The sequence below is a fragment of the Quercus suber genome, unplaced genomic scaffold (genome assembly GCF_002906115.3).
Source record: "Quercus suber isolate HL8 unplaced genomic scaffold, Cork oak 2.0 scaffold_400, whole genome shotgun sequence".
Lineage (NCBI taxonomy): Eukaryota > Viridiplantae > Streptophyta > Magnoliopsida > Fagales > Fagaceae > Quercus > Quercus suber.
This window is the reverse complement of record NW_027069851.1, coordinates 52,831-75,402: the sequence shown is the minus strand read 5'-3', so window position 1 is coordinate 75,402 and position 22,572 is coordinate 52,831. Positions and strand designations below refer to the sequence as shown.

Genomic DNA, 22,572 nt, shown 5'->3' with positions numbered 1-22,572 from the left:
TTTTTTGGAGTTAATCCAAGGCCTTTTCTCTCTAGGCTAAAGACCAATGAACCACTTAATAACAAATGTACTAACAAGAAATATTGCACTTGTTAGATCTATAAATTTAGCAATTTGGCACTACAAAAAAAATATTTTATCTATTTTACTTTTACATTTTACAAAACATCTAACATCAATGGTTTTATTTTAGCTTTCAATACAATAAAACAATATAAACAATACAATAAAATAATATATCCACTACAATAAAATAATATATTATCTACAATAAACAACAATCACAGCCACTGCCACCTCTGCCATCATAAAAAAAAAAATTTATTTTTTTCTCACCAATATTAGATAGTAATAACCTACCACTTAAAATTTATTGCAAAAATATTGTGGTAACATTTCTTAATTTTAATTTATTATTATTCTTTATTTTATCTTTCCTTTTATCTTATCTGGTTTCATCCACATGGCACATACACGTTTCTTTTTTTTTCTTTTTTCCTCTTTTTTTCTCCTCCACACACGTATACTCCTCTTAACTCTCCTCCATGAGAAAATTCATTATGTTTCGAAAACATGCATCCTCTTCCTTACAAGAGGTTGGATGATGCATGTTTTTGAAACATGTAATACTCACTCCTCCTCCCCACACATATACTTTCTTATCTTCACTCTATCTTCACTTGTATTTTTGTTTTTCTACTTCAGCTCTCTCTCTCTCTCTCTCTCTCTCTCTCTCTCTCACAGAGATCGGCGGGTTAGATTTGCTAGGTTTTTTCTCACACACATGGGTTTTTTTTTTCTTTGTTTCTTTCTCTTTCTTTCTTTCTTTCTATGTCTCTCTCTTACTCTTAGATGGGTAAGATTTGGTCTTTTTTTTTTTTTTTAATCGTTTTGATTTGATTAGTTTTAAGATTGTGATTTGAGTTTGTATTTTGATTGTGATTGAGTTTACATAGAGATATTTGAGAGAGAAAAGATTTGGAATGGATGAGTGGAGGAGGAAAGAAAAAAAAATGAAAGAGAGAAGAGAGATCGGCAAGGATGGCGTTGGGCAAGCTAGATCGGCGAGTGAGGCAAGGTGGAGGAAGAGAAAAATTTTAGTGCTGGACACGAAGTGTGGAGAAGTGAAGAGTGAGGAGAGAGGAGCAACGGGCAAAAATGAGAAAGGAGGAGAAAAAAAAAATCAAACTAGTGTGAATGCAATAAAAAATAATATATATATATATATACCTTTGAGCTATAATGCACATTCACTGTGCACGCTGAGAAGCCAAAATTTTTAGTTTTGGCTCCACGAATGCAGCCTTAGTTTTGTAATTGGTGGTTCTAAAAACAGTAATATGACTTTTTTGAAGCACCAATACTAATGCTATTATGTATGGCAAAACAAGCTTGAGTGAAGTGCTTGCTAATTTGTTTTTACAGTCAGAAAAACATGTAAATGGGTCCAAGATGCATATATAGGCAACTGTGGGGTCATGGGCCCAGATCATACGATTGGGTTTTAGGCTTTGGTTGAGAGCATGGGGTTTTGGCCGAGAGTATGAGTAGTCCGAGTTCGAGGAGGAATATCTCCTTGGATAAGCTAAATGTAGATCAGATGTATATCCTAATGATCAAAGTGACCTTCCAGGAAGCTCTAGTGATAGGGACATGCGCCATAAATGTACAAGAAAGAAGGGAACCCAAAAATATTTAAGGGAAAGCTGCTAGCATCACATTGAATGCATTGCAGCTACTTTTCTGATCGCATTTATATGAAGAAGACCTCTAAACAGTGTTGCCTTGGTTAACGCAACTCACAGAAAGCCAAAAAGGGTATCTAATGGAACAAGTACTTAAATAAGGGCTCAGATGATCAACAAGTGTAAGATCAAATCGTCTAGAAGGAGCTATATAATGTAAGAGACTTTCCATGAGAATGGGGAAAGGAAAAATAGAGAAGAGGCACTGTAGCAATCTAAATTGCACTTGTACTTTGTTTAAACAATTTATATGAAAACTTACCTTCTCGGACAGTGAGTTCATCTCCTCGGATAGTGAGTTCATTCAGCTCTATGTTTCTTGTTCTTACTTAATCATCTTCTACATCCATACTAGCCGCAGTCAAATTCATTAGTGTCTAGTTCTTTAACCCACTATCTACAAATTTATTGTACTGGGCTCATTGGACCAACATCCTATGCATCTTGGGTTTGGGTTACAAAACGTGTCCTTACAATTGACACCATCTGTGGGAAGAACTTGTGTATTAGTGAGTGCAATGGTCGACTATGATAGGATCCACCAGGCAGAACCTGCAGGTTCTCTATGACAAGATGATTTTCTTAACCTTGAGTGTGAAAAAGATCATGAGCATGAACAGGATCGAGAGGGTAGTGGTGCTGAGATTGTATATCCCGACCTCTACAAGGGGCAGAAGCCCCGGGAGGGGGGGGGATTCAAACTTCATCTGTCATCATTTAAATATTGACCTATCCATCACTTCCAAAAAGCAATCACCTCGGCACCCATCTAAGGTACATGCAGATCCTATCAGAGATGAGGTGATGAAACTCAAGCAAGTAGGGGCTATCAAGGAAGTGCTTAAACAGAGCCTTAGTCATGCTTGAAGTCCTTAGACCATATGCTAAGCGGAAATTAATACTATGACATCTTTACAGGTGCTTAAACAGAACCTTAGTTATGCTTGAAGTCCTCAGACCAGATGCTAAGGGAAAATTAACACTATAACATCTTTACAAGTGCTTAAACAGAACATTAGTCATGCCTGAAGTTCTTGGACCAGATGCTAAATGGAAATTAACACTATGACATCTTTACAAGTGCTTAAACAGAACCTTAGTCATGCTTGAATTCTTCGGAGCAGATGCTAAGGGGAAATTATTACCATGACATCTTTACAAGTGTTTAAACAGAATCTTAGTCATGCTTGAAGTCCTCGAACCAGATGTTAAGGGGAAATTAACACTATGACATCTTTACTAGTGCTTAAATAAAACCTTAGGCATGCCTAGGACCAAATGCTAAGGAGAAATTAACACTATGACATCTTTTTCAAAGTATTTAAACAGAACCTTAGTCATGCCTAAAGTCCTTGGACCAGATGCTAAGGGGAAATTAACACTATGACATCTTTACTAGTGCTTAAACAGAACCTTAGTTATGCCTGAAGTCCTTAGACCAGATGCTAAGGAGAAATTAACACTATGACATTTTTACAAGTGCTAGGATCAAGATCGTCTAGAGGGAGCTATATAATGTAAGAGACCCTCCATGAGAATGGGGGGAGGAAAAATAGAGAAGAGGCATTATTGCAATCTAAATTGCACTTGTACACTATTTAAACAATTTATATGAAAACTTACCTCCTCAGACAATGAGTTCATCTCCTCGGACAATGAATTCATTGAGCTCTATGTTCTTTGTTCTTACTTTATCATCTTCTACATCTATACTAACCGTTGTCATATTCATTAGTGCCTAGTTCTTTAATTCACTCTCTACATATTTATTTTATTGGGCTCACTGGGCCAACATCTCATGCATCAAGGTTTAGGCTACAAAACGTGTCCCTACAGCAACAATTTTTTATTGTTGTTTTATTCACTCCTTTGTTGGTTCTCTTCACTTTTCACTTCGAAATGAGTTTTACTTCATTCTCCTTCTCTTTTTGACGATAATATTCATTTTTTTTGGGAACATTTTAGTTTTTTTAGAAGACTTGTAGCGAGTCCAAGACATCAAGAACTAAATTTATGTTTTGGTTTATATTTTGGCCCTCTAGCATAAGTGGCTCATCTTGCACTACTCTCTTTATAAAACTGGACAGCCCCTACACTCCTCACTCCATACATGATATGAGAAGGGGGTCTTAACTCTTCACCGTAGGGACTGCCTGGTTTTATAGAGGGAGTAGCAAGATGAGCCACTTATGCTAGGTCCACTAAGGGAGTGTCCATGCACTTGGCAAACAGCACTGAGCCACCTTCAAAGAGCAAGACAGAGAGACAAAAGGAAGAGATGGAGAAAATATACTAATGCTGCCTTTCTTTTGAGAATGGGAGATTTTGGGAAAATAATTAAATAAAATATCTGGTAAGCTTTTTAGCCTCTTTTCCCACTAAAGTGATAAGAATCAATTAAATAAAATTTAGGGTAAATTTCACTTTAAACTCTGAAGTTAAATTAGTATAACATTGTTAATTACCAAGGGACGGGTTTGGTCTTGATTTCTTTCTACTTTCTTTATTTGTTTGAATCTAGATCTAATGCAATAGCCACATCATGTGAAATCGTATAAAAGTTTATATGCAATTTTTAAAAAAACATTTTACCCTATCAACTTTTTGCATGTGCAAAATAGCCCTAGCTTCTGATCGTTTATTTGACCAACTGTTGAATTTTGAGGCAGGGGATGCATTTGCTGGTGGATTTTTTATCTCAGTTAGTTCAAGAGCTGGCAGTTATGCTTCCAACACTATAATTCAAACAGATGGTTGCGATCATCAAGATAAACCAGAGTTCAATTATGTTGTTAGGCCCAATGGCCCTTTGAATTAGCCAGAATAAATAGTTTATAGATTATTATCAATGTATATGATAAGTAAACAATCTTTGGGGAGAGAAAACAACTGTATTTTAAGTCTTAAAATATTTTGGTTGCTAAATAAGGTAGTTGCTACTACATTACCACTACAAAGAGAATAGCCTGAAGAAGAAAAAAAAGACACCTAGCTTGAACAGAAATTCAGAATTCTTGTGAGCTCCCACAGCTAAAGAGAACAAAAATCATTGAAAGTAGAGTTTACCTTGCTGTCTGGACAATGTCGACATTGGGTTCAAATGGGCAAAGAAGCAATCCCAAGCCAACCTGCATCAATACTCAGCCTATAGCAGTGACAATACAGCAAGACAACACTAGGATGACAGAGCTCGTTAGAATAATGGTTCGATGATTAGAATGACATTTTTTCTGCTAACTAAAGCTTTTTGGGACAAATGACAATTTTTGACGGTATAGAAAAAACTTATGTTGAGTTCACTTATTATCTCCACTCCACCTTTCTTCCTTTATTTGTTTTATAAATACGTTAAGATTTGATATCTATGACGCCAGCTTCAATGACGATTACTATTTATCAGACTAAGGCCCCAATATTTCAATTTTCAAAAGCCAATAAACATTTCTAACCTCTAATGACACAGATGTTCAGATTTTCTGACTTCAATTCAACATATATTGGAGTTGACAAAAATAGAGAATTTGCTTAACTGGTTTACAAAATTCTCATGAAATGTGACGAAAATCTCAAACTTACAAGCTGAAACATGCAGGGTAAGGTGTTTAAAGTTCTTAATAATAGGGAAAATAGTGCGAAAAAGAATATTGCTCCTCTATTATTGCATATGTAAGAAGAAAAATGAAAAATACTAAAACAATTATATTCAGATAATTTGATTTCCCCTGAATTTAATTATATCAGCTTGCAAAACCTGATTGTTTGAATGGACTCATTGAACTACTTGAAATATGATGTAGGATTTAATCCCCACTTTTTGACAGTATAACATTCTTCTGGGAAGAGTTTAGAAATATTCATCCCTTAGTCATGGAAATAATCATATTTGTGTACTTCCCATCCTCAACCTCCAAGTACTCTTCTATATTCTTGGAAAATATTTCAAACAAATCATCCTTGATCTCACCTCCAAAATAACATGCCAGAATGAATTCCACAACTACCCTGATGCTCATTGCCTCGCACTAGACTCTAGTGGGTTTGTCATACCTAAAGCTTTTGTTACTGTCATCCCTGTTACAATCCCGGTCCACTTCAAACGTTTCAAATTCATGAAAGTTAAAGGAACCATTCTGTTTGAATCACATCCCTAACTTCTTCTGCAGTAGGGGCATAATACAGCAGATTGAACCTGTCCAATTTTGCCTCTTCTATATTTCCCTGGATTAACATTATTTACCATGAGAAACACAAAGTGATAACCATAAAACTTAAAAAAAATTACAAAGTTATATTTTTCATTAGACAGACTTGTGTTTTCTTGCTCCATTAGCAAGAAAATAGCATGACCGTTCATTGATATTAATGCACAATTAAGTGAAAAAGGCCGTCTTAATATTTTTACTTTTGAAAAATTTTTGGACCAAATATCACAGTGACAATGTTGCATAGAGATTAGAGACACAATATGCATATATGGTTGGAATAATCACACACATCAGGCCATCTTGAGCCTTGAGGGGCAGGATGATAGAACAAGGATAAATGATACATACCACGTGTTTCTGCAGAGGGAAAGAGGAGGCAAAGTGGGTTCTGTATCTCTTGGACCATGTCATTTAATGTGATTCCTAGTAACTCCCAGATGGTGCAACTATGGTTGCCAGAAGAATCAGCTTTCCTGTCACTGCCAATGATAGTTAGGACCATATGACCACCAGAGACCATCTCTTGAGAACACAATCTCAGAAATAATGTGAAGTCCCTCTCAAAAAGATTTATGTATGCCTGTAAGCACACTGTGGGGGCTTGTCTTTGCTATGTGAATATTCCCCTTGTTTAATGGAATCCCTGACTCATCCGCAAGCCCTTCAGGGACCTGTAAATATAACATTCACCATTGTCACATGTAATATGAAGTAGATAAGATTAAGATTAAAGATTTTTTGAAAATTTGAGTAATGCAATATGAAATAGATTAGACTAGGATTACCAAAGGAAAAATAACCAAGGCTTTTAATGACACTTAACATGAACTTTGCCTGAATGATGACAAAAGATATTTTGTCCAACATAATATCTTAGAGCCAAAAAAACCTCCAAAAAAAAGGAAAAAAGAAGAAGAAGAAAAGAACCATGTTGGATTGAATGTCAGTTATGGGAATTTATTCTCTATGTTTGGTTTTTGATTTGATAGATCATTGTAATTTGCGGGCTTGATTGTATGGCCCCCAACTGTACTCTTTTTTTGTCTCAATAAAATTCATTATTTACCAATAAGAAAAGAAGGATGAAGGTGAAATTAAATCATTGACCTGGGAATGCCATTGAAGACTGTAAGAAGAATGAACAAAATGAAGAAAAATAGTTAGGCAAGAGCCTCCTGTAGAAAGTCCTAGGCATTCCTGCAATGAAACAAGGTCCAAACTGACATTGTCTCCCCACACACCTTCTGACTAGTGCTTAAGCCCTGTCTCCTCCATTCATGCTAAGAGACTTGAATTAACGAGCTGCTGGCATGGCTAGTTTCTCCCACTCATCCATTCATGCAAAGAATCTGATCTACGTCCATGTCCAGCCTGTGTTAATACACCTTTCAATTTATATTCTTTAATCTGAACTATGAAATTGGTTCATTTCAAATGGAGAGGATTCTAATACTTTGATTCATATAAATTTTTAATATGAACTATGAAATTGATTCATTTTAAATGGAGATAGGATCCTAATACTTGAGAATACTCTAGTTTGGGAGTGGAGTTAAACAAGCTTGATCATTCTTCTTGTAATGATGATGAAACCGGCAAAGCAAGCCTAGCTCCCTCGTTTGGTTAATCATCAAACACAATAATTTCCTGCCTCCAATTATGGTGGCATCAAAATCCAACTTTGTAACTTGCTGTTCAATGGATCCCATCTCCTTATGTCTTTATCTCTTTGTAAAGAGTTTCATTCTTAAATTCAAGTGTATTATTCCAAGAAAATTGAAGCATTTGACTTTTAAAAATTGAGTTTTCATTGATTTTACATTGAGAATCTAGAATAAACTATTAATTTGGCGAAATATTCAAACACCATATCCATCACACTTGCAAAATAACTAATATTTTGAAAATACATACAAGTATTGCAGCTTTTTATTTTATTTTATTGGGTGAGTACAATTATTTAAGAGTTTATTATAATATGTTATTAGACATTTTGCCTTAATTAAGATAAACATGTTATTGCACTTAATAATAAGGGGTGTTTAGTTATCTTTTTTTAAGAAAAATAAAATAAATAAATAGATGAGTTTGAAATAAATTTGAATTCATTAAATCTATGTGGATTAAATTTGAGATTAAATTGCAAAAATTTAATAGAATTTGGAATGAGTTGAGATCTATATTTTTAAATAAATTCATATATAAAATAGGGACTCTCAACCCAAACATGTCTTTTCCTATTATTAAGTGTATCGAAATGAACCGAATGGACCTAAATGGACCAAACAAAAAAAAAAAAAAGAGTTTAAAAAGGAAGAGAGAAAATATTATATATTGTACTGAAACAGTATCTGTATTAGTATGTGGTCTTTTGCTCTTGCTCTGTTGTTTCTGCAATTCATTGAACTGATTTTTTTTTTTTTTTTTCCTTTTTGTTTTTGTTCGTTTTGCTGTTTGGTTTTTGGGAAAGATTGATAACTAAAATAGGAAATTTCATAAAGGTAATTGGTCGGCTCAATTCTTCACTTGATTAATGCTTTGTTTTAATTTGTTTACGTTTACAGTTTCATGATCTCTGTGTTTTAAAATGTTGAAAGTTAGTGCGTCTTTGTTTCTTAACTTAACCGCTTTGCTATCATAAAAACTAATGGTTGACTTGGACTATTATAGAATTGCTATATGAGAAGCCAAAAGCAAACCCCAGTAGCTGCTATATTTTTTCCACAAATTTTAATCAACCGTCCCATTAGTTGTCAAATTGTAAATTGTATTGTGGATTAATTTTTTTTATTTTTTTGTATTGTATCATAAGATATACAAATTACTAATAATTATTTTTTTTTTAAAATATACATATATAAAAGATAAATTAACTACAAATTCAAAATATATTCAACTGATAACTAATTTAATTATCATTTATGTAAAAATATATAGCACATGTTCACACCATACACATTCAAATTTAGTAAACTCAAAAGTGATAATCTATTTTAATTTTCTATGTATAATTAAATAAAATATAAAATGTCAATGTTATCATTATTATGTTCATCATCTTGCAAATTTATTTTTCTTTCAACACAATTTCTTCATGATCATCAACATTTACTACCTCTCCCTGTTTCTATATTTTAATATTTCTTTTCTTTATATTTTTTATTGGCATTCTGTGTGTCAAGGCAACACTACGTGCTTGGTAGACTAGACCATTAGCCACTAGGTCATGCATTGTACGTATAAATTTGTTTAATAAAAGCATACACCGCAAGAAATTATGATCCGTCAGAGCAATGAATTAGTATTTTATACGACAAAATACATTTTAAAAAAAAGGGGCGAAAAGTTACCTCATGAATTAATTTGGACAATGATTTCCCCGCATGACATTTGCCAATCCTATCGCTGTGAAATGGTTCTGTATGTGCTCTCAAACCTTACCAATTTAGCAAAACTTCAGTTTTCGAAGCATCCCCCATGAATCCCTTGATTGTATGTGAAATGGTCCAGGATAGATTTGAATGTTGGGAATGTGAGCAATTTTATGCCAATCCTCGCCACTATGTTTCTTGCACCGCCTCTCTAAATTTGGACAACCTTCAATTAGCAGACTCTTGAGTGCAGTAAGTTTCTGCAACCCCTCTGGTACAGACGTTAGATTAGGACAGAAAGAAATTCTCAAATGTGAAAGTGAGGTGAGGGATCCCATTAGTTTTGGCAGAGAAGATAATCCGCTACAACAGGAAAATTCCAAAGAACGCAGAGCAGTTAGATGTTGAATACTGTCTGGTAGTGATATTAGCTCAGGACATCCCCAAATACTTAAGTCTTCAAGTGTAGTTAAATATTGAATTCCCTCCAATGAAGTGCAGAATTTCACACAATTGCCTATATGCAAGGTCCGAAGTGAAGATAAGCCCAACAAAACGTTATTAGGAAAGAACATAAGACTTTCACAGCCCTGTATAAATAGGTATTCCAAAGAACGTAGGTTTTGGACTCCAAGAAGAGTTTCGAGATCGTGGCAAGAATCAAGATTCAGACTTTTCAATGCTGAAAGATTTTCCAACCCAATTCTTAGTGACTTGTGATTGCGTAGTCCTTGTATTTCTAAGGATGTAAGCATTTTATGATTTTGCAACAGATTATCTGGAAGAACTGTTGAACCCTGGAATCCTTCAAAAAACCGAAAGGAAGAAACTGAAGTGAGATTCATTACTGACCTAATTAACATTGCATTGTTTACTCCCATCATAGCCAAACTTGTAATCGAAGGAATAAAAGGCAATTCAACTAACTTTGGGCAGTACCTGATTTCTAATGTGCTTAAGCGGGGGAAAATTTCTCTTCCACGCACTGTTCTCCACTCCTCCAAATTAGCCATCCGCCATAACTCCATTCTCTCCAATGATGGGAATGAAATTACACTGTCCCCATAGAACTCATCGCCAAGATACTTCACAGCAGCCATGCCACTTATAAAAAGATCCTTAAGGAAGGATAGTTTCCCTAGAGGTGGAAGATGTTCACATCTTTCACAATATTGTAGTGAAATTTCAACCAGATTTTGAAGAAGTAAATCTTCCATCCATGTTGGAAACTTTGAACCACCGTATTGTTCTATGCACAACTTTTTCAGATTTGAATGAGGTTGGAGACCGTCAAGAACATCTTCTACATGTGCCGGTATATTGCTCCCCTCTTCTCTTCGCCAAACCAAACTCACTGAGTGAAGATTTTCTTTCCCAATCAAATTGGCATTTTTTGCATCCATTAAATTTGTTACATTATTAAGCTCCTTTAAGCACAACGCACCCCGAAGATTAAGCCCTTTCAGCTCATTTATTTGATAACCATAATCCTTGCCAACAATGAATAAGCTCAATGAATGGAGACAAGTTAGTTGTCCCATTTCTTTGGGCATATGAGTTAGGGAAGAACAGCCAGTGAGGCCTAGATATATAAGATTTTTCATGCGCTTCATACCATTGGGCAACTCTAAAAGATTACAACAGTAATCTAGTTTCAGCACTTCTAGGTTCAAAAGGCAAGTTGTTGATTCAGGTAAAATTTTGATTTCAGACCAAGACATGTCGAGATACCTCAAATGTTTTAAATTGATGATGGACCTTGGTACTCCCTCAACACCCCATCTAAAATCCAATACCCGCAGATACTTTTGCTTCAATATCAAGGGAAGAAGAGAATTATAATGATTGAAAGAATTAAATGATGTTAGAAAGCATGAGCGTAGAGATTGAACTTTGTATATGTCCTTAGTCACTTCTGAGCTCGTGGTAAAAGACAAGTGACGGATCCTTTTTGAAACTTTAGCCTCTTTACCTGATTCCACCGTAGAGCATTCAAGCATCATAATAAATTGAGCAAGGTCATGCATAAGATCATGCATTTTACATGTTATATTGCCGAGAACATCCTCCTTGACATCTTGAAAGAATGATCTCCAAACTAATTCATTGAAGATATCATGGCCAACATCATGCAAATTTAATAGTCCTTTGGAGGGAATAAAACCATTAGCCAACCACAATTGTATCAAAGTGTCCATCTCAAGCTTGTGATCTTTGGGGAATACACAACAATAAGCAAAGCATTGCTTTAGATGTGGGGGTAAATGGTGATAACTCAACCTTAAGGCAGGCAAGATGGCATTTTCACCTTCTAGTAAATCCCATATCTCACTTTCTTTCACAAATAACCACTCACTCTTCTTATTTTTTAAGCTCATGAGGCTTCCAAGAGCCTTTATTGCTAGAGGTATCCCTCCACATTTCTTCACTATTTCCTTGCCAATTGATTCCAATTCTGAGTTCTCCTCTACCCTTCCCATCCCAAATGCACGTCCTTTGAATAAGGTCCAAGAATCAACCTCTGACAAACATCTCATGTGGTGTATTGGAAGAGTGGCCATCATAAGTGCAACTTTTTCAATCCGAGTTGTCACTATAACCATACTCCCTTTCGCCCCACACCTCAGTGCAGCTTTTAGGCCATCCCATTTGTCATGGTACTCATTCCAGACATCATCCAAAACAAGTAAAAATCTCCTCCCACGCAATTTGTCTTGTAGGCGTTGCTGTTGTGAATCCAACTCTGAAAGACTACATGCATTTCCATCAATGGACTCTATGATCGCTCCCACCAACCTTCTTATATGGAAATCATCTGATACACAAACCCAAATTCTCATCTCAAAATGCCTCTCCACCCGTACATCATTGTAGACTAACTGTGCAAGTGTTGTTTTTCCCAGGCCCCCCATACCCCATACAGCATAAATGGCAAGATTATCTTGATTAGACACATCATTGAGCAACACTTCAATTATCTTTTCTTTCTCTTCCCTTCTTCCATAAATCTCACTTTCATTCACAAGTGAGCTAGTTTGTCGTCTTTCTATATCAAGAACTTCCATACTTATAACTCCCTCTCTCAAATGAAACTTTGATCTCTCCATGGAAATGGCTTCCAATCTGTCCCTCACATTTTTCAATTTATGTGCCATCTTCATGCGAAATATAAGTCTATTTCGAACAGAAAAGAAGCTACTTACTTGGCTTTTTGCACCTTTCTCTCTCTCCACCTTTCGTCTTAGAGCTTCAGTTGCAAACTCATCTAGAACATCATCCGCATCATAAGCTCCATCTTTGAGCTTTTGCAGCCAATTCCAGATAGCCTCACTCCTCCACTGCTTCTCCTCTGCATCTTGGAGAACCGCCTGGATGGTGGAGAGCGTGCTCTCAAGTTTTTCGAGCTCAGTACTTAGTCCCCAAGCAACTCCGAATTCTTGAAGTGCTCTAGCATTCAAATTACGCACCATGGAGCTCATCAGGGCAGAAAGAAGTACGTCTGCCATAGCCTCTCTCTCTCTCTCTCTCTCTCTCACTCTCTCTGTGTGGCAACAAATTGTGCTGGGAATGCAGGATTGCTCAAGAGAAGTGAATTGCCAAAAGGGAAATGCTTAGATTATCAGCTTGATGGTGCTTCAAGGCCTAAATGTGTGTTTTTCCAATAAACTTTTGATTGTGTAGTTACTGTGCAAGTCTTTGAACCTTTGGCTCCACACGGCGTGGACTTGACTTAGTTATAACCTGATGGGGTTTTCATCTTCACCTCCTAGATTCTTAGCCAATAAGCAAGCTTTGTTTACTGGTTCATCTGGCTCCACACGTTATTGACTCGACTACAAATTAGCAGAGCGTCTACTAATTATCAAATCGTTTGTTAACTGAGACTAACTGAGACTTTTTCTTGAGAGGAATGCTTTTGGGTCCCCAAAGTCTAAATAGAATTATCGTAATTGGGAAAAGTCCGTTATACACTGTCGGTAATAAACATTCCCATCTTAGTTTATGTTTATTAATTATTTGTTCCGTGTTAAGGAAGAGAGATATTGTTGAGATTATTGACAACTTGGTCCTCACAATCTAAGAGAGTATGGAAATTGGAAGAACTTAACAAATTGCATTAAACTCTTATATAATTAAAATTTTAGAATATTTTAAATCATTTTTTTAGTAAATAAATTAAAGATTACACATTAGAGTATAATAATAATAATTTAAAAAAAAAACATAAAATTTGTACAAATCAATTAATTTCAATTAAATTTAAATAATAGATGTCATTTTATATAATATAATAGAAATATAATTATAACAATGAAAAAGTTTAGGTACAAAATTAGTTATAAAATAAGGCTACAGTCTTAGTCAATATCTTTTTATTGAAGATGAATTTTGACAAATCCACCATTGGATTACATCTTCATCTTATATCCTCCATAGTTGCAAAATTTCTAAAAAATTAAAAATCAATAACTATGTCATCAATAAATTTTTTAAATTTCAAATTTTTATAGTTTAAAATTATACATAAAATATAATCATATAGATCATATAGTAAATAATATCCGATTATCACAAAATTTGACATATATATTAAGAGTATAAAGAATATGCAATTTCACGGTTAAATTTTCAAAATATGTAGTAATGTTAATGATATTGAGTAAGGTTATAGCCTTACACTACAACCAATTTTGTAACTAAAATTTGTTCTTATAATAATACTCAATGAAAAAGTTTTCTTTTGTTTATAGATGACAAAGTAGAGCATGTCTCAAACTTTCAAACCATAATAGTCATAGCATTACCGCGAAAGAGAAATTTTTTTAAATAATTAATTACTCAAGTAGTTGGTAAAAATACGTAAACAAGTAGATTGTGTTTTGATATAAACTCAAATTCCAACTTTCAAAAGAACTTAATATTAACCAAACTGACAAGATATTTGTAGATTAGTGTTATTGCCTAGTCTCTCATATGAGGCCAACCAAGGTTTAAAGAGTAATGTGATAAACAATATTTTTCATTACATTTCATAACTGCTGAGTTGGTAGATTATTATTAATTCTCATATGGGCCCAAAATAGATGTCACTTTATTACCCACCATTTCTCATTCCTTAACTGTTTGTACTTTCGACTATAATTTTGGAGGATCTATCTTGTTACTCTCTTAATAAAATTTCTCATTCAGAAAAGGGGGAAAAAAATTTGCACCCACATCCCCCTCAAATCTCCCTCTCCACAGACACACAAGCTTAAGTAATAAACAAAACAAAAATTCATAAGTGCATTTTTAGAAATTAATAACTTTGGCATAAGTAACAACTTCAATTACTGAATAAAGATTGGACTATAGTTTCTAAAATGAATACTCCCATTAACGAAAAAAATACCGCAAAGGCCATTGATAAAACTGAAAATAATTTATGGATAAGGTTTCCTTTTAACAACACCATGTAAAACCAAGAAATATGTTGAGGTGGAGGAAAAAAAGGTACGCATATCTTGATCCCGAACTCTTGTAGCACGCACAAACTTGTAAGGGTATATAGTTCATAGAAGCACAATACTTGAGGCCTATATAGCTCATCGGAAAATAGAAAATGCTAATTCTTTAATCCATGTAACAAATAGATTTATGGGAGAGTTTGGGGAATCAATGTTTATTAGGAAAAATAAAAACATCAATCCTCCTTATCAGACTCTAGCTCCTCAATTCGTCTCGGTGGGCCTTCAATCGCTGCATTTGGATTTGGTTGCTTTTGCATTGGGTGCATCGTGCCCCTGACAAACTGGTATGCTGATATTGGGGGGAGCAGTGAATAAGTTTGACACGTTTATAGACATCAAACATATAGGAAATTTGACAGTGAAATTGATAACGAGTATCATATGCTGGCGATTAAAATATATATCATAATGATAATAAATTGATATGTGGAGAAAAAAGCAAAATTATATCAAGACATATGACCACCTAATGTGTGCTACTAACATGATACTAAATACATATTTGCAACGATACTGAAAAGTTCATTCAACTAACAATTTATGTTCAGTGTTGATTCTAGTAGCAAGGGCCAAGTAGTGGGTCGATATCCATACCTGATGTCAAAATCTCCAAAGAAATTGTCTTTGCAAACTGGATTTTTGCTTGGTGTGTGCTGACAAATTTACTCTGCAAGTCCAGAAATATGAGACACCTCTTGATGTTAGCATAGACATTATTTAATTTAGACACTATATCAGAATGGCATATGGGGTGGTATAAATCATGATAACTAAGTTACCAATTTACCATTACTTTAAACAAGGGGCACAATAAACCAGTCTCAACAATTACAACAATCCACTTCCAACGTTAATAACGTTGAATGGTATGAATTCTTACCAATTGACTGTATATAAAATCCACAATTTGATCAAGTATAGCTTGGTGCTTAAGTAGGAATGGACGAAGATGGCTCATATACAAATCTTTTGCTCCCTGTTCAAAACAAATCAGATGGTATAGCAGTTATTTAAGCTTGCCTAAACTTACATCAGCAGATGAAAGTTCTAGCAGGTAGAAACCATCCACAAAGTGTAAAATTAAGTTTTAGTCTATCTTACATTGGCAGATGGAAGCTGTAGCCAAACAAGAAATGCAAACTTCACATGGTAGTAGAGTGGAAACCTGATGAAACGAGGAGGATACTTAGATTACATTATGTAACAGGAAAAGGAAAAAGGCAATATTTTGGTTGAATTTCTTCTTACGGGACAAGAGCAATCATACTATCATTCAAATACAATTGCATAATCAAGAAACATGAAAGCAAATACAAGACCAACTTTGCATGTCCATCTACAGGGTTTGAAAAAGACAGAATGCAGCACATTATTTGTGACAAAAGGAGCAAGGATAAATTTTCAATATTGGCATGATTTTAGGCGCCACAAATTATTCCAGTTTCTGCTATAAAAAGCAGGGTGATTTCCACAAAGCCATCTATCATAAACTAGGGGCATAGTTTTCAACAGGGGCATATTATGTTCCTGTTTTCTCTTTTCGTTTATGGTCAATACAAAACAAGCCATATGAAAAAGCCAAGTGAAATTACTGAAAATATCCTGTTTTCTGTTTCCATTTATGGTGTGATACAAAAAAAGTCACATGAAAAAGCATTTGGTTGGGCAGAGGAAAATGGATTTTGTGACAAACTGACAACAAGGTGGAAAAGGAACCAAAAAGTGGAAACTATAAAAAGTTTGAACTCTTTCCAGAAAGTGGAAAGAAGCATGAAAACATGAGAATGTTCACTGAGCAAGCACCCTCTATGATATCAATACAATGATTTTTTTTCTTCTTAATTTAATTAATGATATCTCCACAATTATATTTACTAAGTTAAAACGGGGATTTTCATAGCTTTGCAAAACCTATCCAATGAACAGCATCCATATTCAACAATTCAGTTGCACAAAAGTATGACTTCAAAGAGAGTATTACTTTACTTCAGCCATTCTGTTGCACAAGAGTATTACTTAATTTCAAATTTTCTATAAAAAGAACCTTCCAAATCAAGGTCTGAACCTTATCTCTTTTTGCAGTCGTTGTTTACATTGTGTGCTTTATAAAAGAAGCTAAATCTTCACAAGGCAGCCCAAGACTATTATTTTGCTTTCTACTTTGGATTCTTAAATTTTAAAAGAAAGCCAATGTAAAATAGCTTTGTTTGTTGATATTTAAAACATCAGGAAGTAAAACAAAACTTGAGCTTTTCATGATTTCCCTACTCATTTTCTTTCCTTTAACAACTGAATTTCTCTGAAGAAAGGGTTTTTTTTCCTTTGGTGACCAACACTTCTGCCCTTTTAGCATCATCTCCCATGCTAGCCTATTACATTTTCCTATGCCAATAAATTTTCCATATCATTACAAACAAGATTTAAAAAATATATAAAAAAAAAATTGTTTAGAGCACAAGTATCTCACAAAGCAAACAATAAACACCTGATGTCAGAAGATGCAAGAGGAGAATTTCACGCAACAAAAGGGTAACAAACTTTCTAAGACTTTAATCAAAGAGAAAATTTAGGAAGAATGCAATCAGTCAAATGAGAGTATGGTTATCTTATCTGCATTTTAACATATTATACAGATGAGTCAGTGCTAATTTTTTTCCCTTGTCAATACCCGAACACAAAATTATTTATTTGACTAAAGAATATCACCGGATCAAAACTTATTTAAGAAGTAAAACAAACAAAAAACAACATGGTTAAAACAGTACCAAGAGAGAAGTTTATCTGCAAACACCTCTGCAAGACTAAAAGATCCATAAGCTGCAAACAATCACAAAATGTTAATAAGAAGTAAACCAAGGAACCAAGGAATTAAGTTCATGTACTTCCACAGTCAAAAGCCTCAGTAACCACAACAATTATGAGGTTCACAATTTGCCCAACCTCACACACATGCCTCTTTTACATAGTTAGCTGTTCCTTTGGCCTTGTTCATTCAATTTCACAAGTGGTCCTTAATCATTGAATATGGAATATGAAGGTATTTTATACAATGAAAACTTTTACTTTTTACAAATTGTTTACCACAAGCAGATTTCCTAGTTCGGTTTTCTTAATTTTTTGTAAGGGCATAAAATCTTAAAACCAAATCATAGTTATCAAATTTATCTGGATATATTTTCAGTTTATTAATTGGAACTCACTGCAACTTAGTTGTATCAAAATCATTTAACATAGAATGCCATAAAGATTTAATGATGGTGTACAGTGATGCATGGAACAGATTACAATAAAATATCAGGAAGAATGTTACTGACCTGCCCAATAGAGAAGCCACCGTTGTTGCTCATCTTGATCTTTCTCCTCTATAGCTTTAAATGTTTTGTAAACAGGTAAAGCAATCCCAATAGAACAACTACACAAACCACATGATCATCCATAACCAAGTACTGAATTATATTATATGTTAATTTTAATGAACAAGGTAATAATTTTATAGGTTTTACATCCAAAAACTGTGTCTTAATCAAAGTTACTGATAGGATTTTAAAGATAACAAAGTGAACAGATATTGTTGGATTGCCACTACCCATGCCTCTTTCCAAAAAATTAAGCCAAATCCACTAGCTGCTATATGTTATCCACAATTTCTCATCAACCATCAGGTATATAAAACCTCATTAACTTGAAAGGCACCAGCTCTACTACTATTACCACTACAAAAAGAATGAGAAAGGAAAAAAAGACAAGTGGCTTGAACAAAATTTCTGGATCCCTTTTAGCAGTCACTAAGCTAGAAAGTCATATACAAAATGGTGAGTTCCCCAGCTAAAAGAGAACAAAAATCATGAAAGTAGAGCTTACCTCGCTGTCCGGACAATGATATTGGATCCAAGTGGGCAAAGAAGCAATCCCAAGCCAACCTGCATCAATCAAGGTTGAATATACCCACTCAGCCTATAGCAAGAAGAAATACTACTAGGCAGACAATATGGCAATAAGAAACAATACTAGAAAGACAAAACTAGTTAGAATAATGAGTGATTAAATTCACATTTTCCCATTAACTAAAACTTTGGTGCTAAGTAGCAATTTCTGGTCTTGAATTCACACCCGTCTCTCTTCTACCATTTTTTTTTAAATAAAAATGATAATTTTGAAACTTATTGCGTCGTTCTAATGATTACTTTTTATCATGAGGGTACTCCATCCTCATGATAAAATCATTATGAGGGTACTCCATCCTGTTTACTCTAGAAGAAACTATAAAGAGTAACGCTACATACATAATATTTTTCAGAACAGTTAAATTGACAAGTAGCTAAAAGCCTTATAACTCAACTGGTCGATAATTTCCCCACCCCCTCATTGTAACTTTTGAATTTTTACTCGTTCTCATCAGACTCATCACTTGTGAATCTTTTTGTGACTCTAGACTTACTGTGCTAAAACATCCATGAGTTTGGTGCCAATGGCAATTTATTTGTATAGCTCATTACCAATTTACCACCAAACCATGGGAAACAGAAAACATTGGAATCGAAAACTTGAAATTAAAATAATGCATTATAAGTCGAACGAGATGATAAACAAAGACGAAGTAAAACAGAGAGATTACTGACCTGGGTTGGCAGAGCCATAATAACTCTGTAACTGAAGCAAGAAAGTGAGCTTGCTCTCTCTCTCTCTCTCTCTCTCTCTGTGAGGCAGAACACGACTTTGTCAAATCGACAAATCCTACGGAATTTAAAGTTCTCTTGAACTCTGAAGTGTGAAGTGTGTTTTGATTATTCGTTAGTTTGTTTGTTGCAAAGTAGGTTTCTTCGTGTGTGAGTGTGTGATAGTGACAACGGGGCTTTCCTTAAAAGTTAAAAAGCCCGTAGGTACGTATATATGATACATAGGATATTATAGGATTGGCCTAAATTATATTATTAAAAAACAGAGAAACAAGGAAAAAGAGAATCTTCCGCTACCGGGATTTGAACACGGATTCTTTTACTTTAGAATTGCCAATGTGCTACAGCGGGTTTGTCCAAATATTTCTTATTTTAAATTATCTTATCTTTTTCTTTTAGACTATAGAAAAGTTTTTTTTTTTTTTTTTTTTACCATGATAATAACTCAAACAAATCTACAAACCCAAGACCTACCTTTTTGAAATACTTATACTCTTATTCATAACCCTATTTCGACATTTTATTATGTATACATAAGAAGAAGTTTATAATCAAAAGTTAGATTTGATTTCATAAAAAGCAAAAGTATTCTTTAACATTTCTTTTTAAACTTGACAGATTGATCAAGTTGAGTGTATTCGGGTTTGATCCATCAAGTTCAAGCCGAAAAAGAAGGCAGGTTGGGGGGGGGGCAACCTAAAACGGATTGCTAATTTTATGAGTATATGACACATTTATTTTTCACACAAAAAAATTTGTAAATGAGAAATTAAATTTTTTTAATTTCAATATAAATAAGAGAACAAAGGAACATAACACTATAAAAATATTGGATAATACATAACTCCCTTAGATATATCATGGTACAAAATTTCAAGTGTACTTATGGGCCACACGTTAAATTCCATATAACAAGTTGTAGCATGTGAAATAGAAAATAATGTTAAATCATGTATGAAAATTGAAAACAACTAAATATATAGAATCTTAAGAATAAATTACTAAATGTTAGGTGAAAAAAAAGGTATATAATAAGAAGAATATATAATAAAGGCAGACAAAGCTAATCAATATTCTTTTGTGTAAAACTCATTTCCCTCTCTCTTGTATGTGAGCATTTCTAAAAAATAAAAAATAAAAAATTCTTCTCAAAAAACAATATTAATCAGTATTAATTATAAATATAACAAACTTGTTAATCAATATCAAACTTTCACCCAATTGTTGTAATTATCATCCTTCAAGCTTTGCTGTTCAGTCTTCACATAAGTTATGAATTTTGCTTACAATATGTTAAATATTTTGGGGTAATAATGGGCCACTTATAATGGGTTCTCTATTCTCATAAGAAGAACATGCGATTGATGGCAAACAGACCAAGGTACCGTAACTTTAATATGAGAACTCGGCTTCATATTAGTTTATTGAGATAGCAAGTAATTTAACACCTTTTATAAATAAAACTAAATTTGACATTTTTTTTTTTGTTAAATAAAAAATGAAAACATGAGATGCTTACAAATGGTTCATTCTCCATTCGTTTTATTTTTAAGAAATAGTTCAAACTCTTTCTTCCCTAAATCCCAAACACTTTATACATAGGTAGATACCAATTCAACTATAACGTCTTTGGCATTCTCCATTTGTCTTGAATGATTTAAAGAGAAAAATAATATAAATAAATCCATAATTTATATTAGGAAAAAAAAAATACAAGGCTTTAATAACATAAGAAAAATGTACTTTTTATCAAGAATCTACCAACATTACACTAAGAATTGACATAATTGTTAATGAAGTTGCTCCTCTTTTTACACAAACATCTCCTCACAATGCATCACTGAAGTTGACCAAAGTGGATTGAATAGATTGAATCAAGAATATACCAACATTATGTTGAGAATTGACCTAATTGTCAATGAAGCAACTCCTCATTCTACCCAAACTTCTCCTACAATGTCATATTTTAGATAATCACTATCTCTCTTAGCAATATTAGACCTCGGTTATTGAACAATGAATTTTAGTAATGAATTTGCCTTGAAAACTATTAATTTTAAATTTTGTTAGAGAAAGAAAGGAAGAGTAAAATTTTTGAAAGATTGAAAATTTTTACGTTTCTAATCTACCACAAAAATAGTAAAACGTATTAATAAAATGTTGAACATTTATAGACATAATATATTCTATTCTAGGGGTCTTCTTCCATTTGGGGCCTTAGACCATTGCCTAAATGGCCTTATGGTTGAGCCACCCTTGAAGAATCCTTAGGCTTGACAGTGGAGAAGATGGCCACTTCATGAATTGTTTTGGGATTAACTTAAATATACAGGTTCTGTGCTTGAATTTGAGTTAGGGTTAGGAGATGGAAAGCTGATCTTGTACTCCACCAAGGTTTACATCAGGTGGAAATTTCACTTTTCAATTCTTGTGCTACGAGATCATCGTTGTGCAAAATTGTAACATTGGACATCTTTCCTTACATGATTTTGCTAGCAATAATTCACGTCAACTTGATCTACATAATAAAAGTTTGTTTAGGCTTCTACCCTTCACTTTTCTCTCTAAAACCTCCCATTCTTGCCTCCTGTTTATTCATGAAAAAAAAAATTAGTGTAGGGAAAAAGAAATTCCATTGAGCCCGGATTCTTTCGATAATAGAATTGCCAATGTGCTACAGCAGATTTGATGTCAGTTTTGTCATAATTTTATACCTTATTGAAACTTTCCCAGCAAGCTGGGGATTTTCCCTTTTGTCAATGAAAGAGTTTCTTAGAAGACTACTATGATTGAATTCAACAGGATAATATTCCAACAAATCTACTAATCAGAGACCAACCCATTGAAACACTTCACTCATTCATAACTCCATCCCGAAATTTTCTACTTCCAAGGATCCTTTGCTCAATAGTAGCATGATTCGAGCCTATCCAAAATACATTAAAAAAATTATTACAAATATTTATCGCAAAAAAAGTTTCTAATTATAAATTCTCTGCAAGAAAGCAAAACTATTCTCTAAAATTTCATTTAGACATGACAAATTGGTTGAGTTGGAAGTGTTT

The 22,572-nt window shown here is 33.9% G+C and overlaps 2 protein-coding genes and 1 pseudogene across 4 annotated transcripts; all 3 read right to left on the bottom strand.

The window, feature by feature from the left end:
• Nucleotides 1-5,379: 5,379 nt before the first annotated feature.
• Nucleotides 5,380-7,314, bottom strand: LOC112020692 (probable jasmonic acid carboxyl methyltransferase 1; annotated as a pseudogene).
• LOC112003645 (putative disease resistance protein RGA3) lies at nucleotides 6,510-13,006 on the bottom strand. 3 transcript variants are annotated; one of them, XR_010624094.1, is made up of 3 exons: nucleotides 9,301-13,002; nucleotides 7,192-7,321; nucleotides 6,533-6,621 (listed from the first exon to the last, which is right to left on the bottom strand). XR_010624094.1 is itself a non-coding variant. In XM_065761192.1 (2 exons), exons 1-2 carry the CDS (start codon nucleotides 12,825-12,827, stop codon nucleotides 10,096-10,098), a joined length of 2,598 nt encoding a protein of 865 aa, XP_065617264.1. In that variant the 5' UTR covers nucleotides 12,828-13,006; the 3' UTR covers nucleotides 9,981-10,095. The 3 variants fall into 3 exon arrangements, 1 of the variants encoding a protein (XP_065617264.1); XR_010624093.1 differs by lacking the exon at nucleotides 7,192-7,321 and having other exon boundaries at nucleotides 6,510-6,621; XM_065761192.1 differs by lacking the exons at nucleotides 6,533-6,621; nucleotides 7,192-7,321 and having other exon boundaries at nucleotides 9,981-10,126; nucleotides 10,261-13,006.
• Nucleotides 13,007-14,697: 1,691 nt separating this feature from the next.
• LOC112003646 (HVA22-like protein k) lies at nucleotides 14,698-19,700 on the bottom strand. The gene is made up of 8 exons (XM_024035853.2): nucleotides 19,451-19,700; nucleotides 18,693-18,751; nucleotides 18,146-18,243; nucleotides 17,597-17,648; nucleotides 15,933-15,996; nucleotides 15,712-15,807; nucleotides 15,426-15,498; nucleotides 14,698-15,120 (listed from the first exon to the last, which is right to left on the bottom strand). Exons 1-8 carry the CDS (start codon nucleotides 19,466-19,468, stop codon nucleotides 15,005-15,007), a joined length of 576 nt encoding a protein of 191 aa, XP_023891621.1. The 5' UTR covers nucleotides 19,469-19,700; the 3' UTR covers nucleotides 14,698-15,004.
• Nucleotides 19,701-22,572: the final 2,872 nt, after the last annotated feature.

Bases quoted from the DNA above. Each gene is read 5' to 3' on its own strand.
- LOC112003645 (XM_065761192.1), bottom strand. From the start codon at position 12,827: ATGGCAGACGTACTTCTTTCTGCCCTGATGAGCTCCATGGTGCGTAAT. The intron at 10,127-10,260 runs GTACTGCCCAAA...GGTTTTTTGAAG, and splicing joins TTAAGCACATTAGAAATCAG to GATTCCAGGGTTCAACAGTT.
- LOC112003646 (XM_024035853.2), bottom strand. The intron at 15,997-17,596 runs GTACTGTTTTAA...TCGTTTCATCAG, and splicing joins GCAGATAAACTTCTCTCTTG to GTTTCCACTCTACTACCATG. The intron at 15,808-15,932 runs GTAAGATAGACT...TGTTTTGAACAG, and splicing joins TACAGCTTCCATCTGCCAAT to GGAGCAAAAGATTTGTATAT.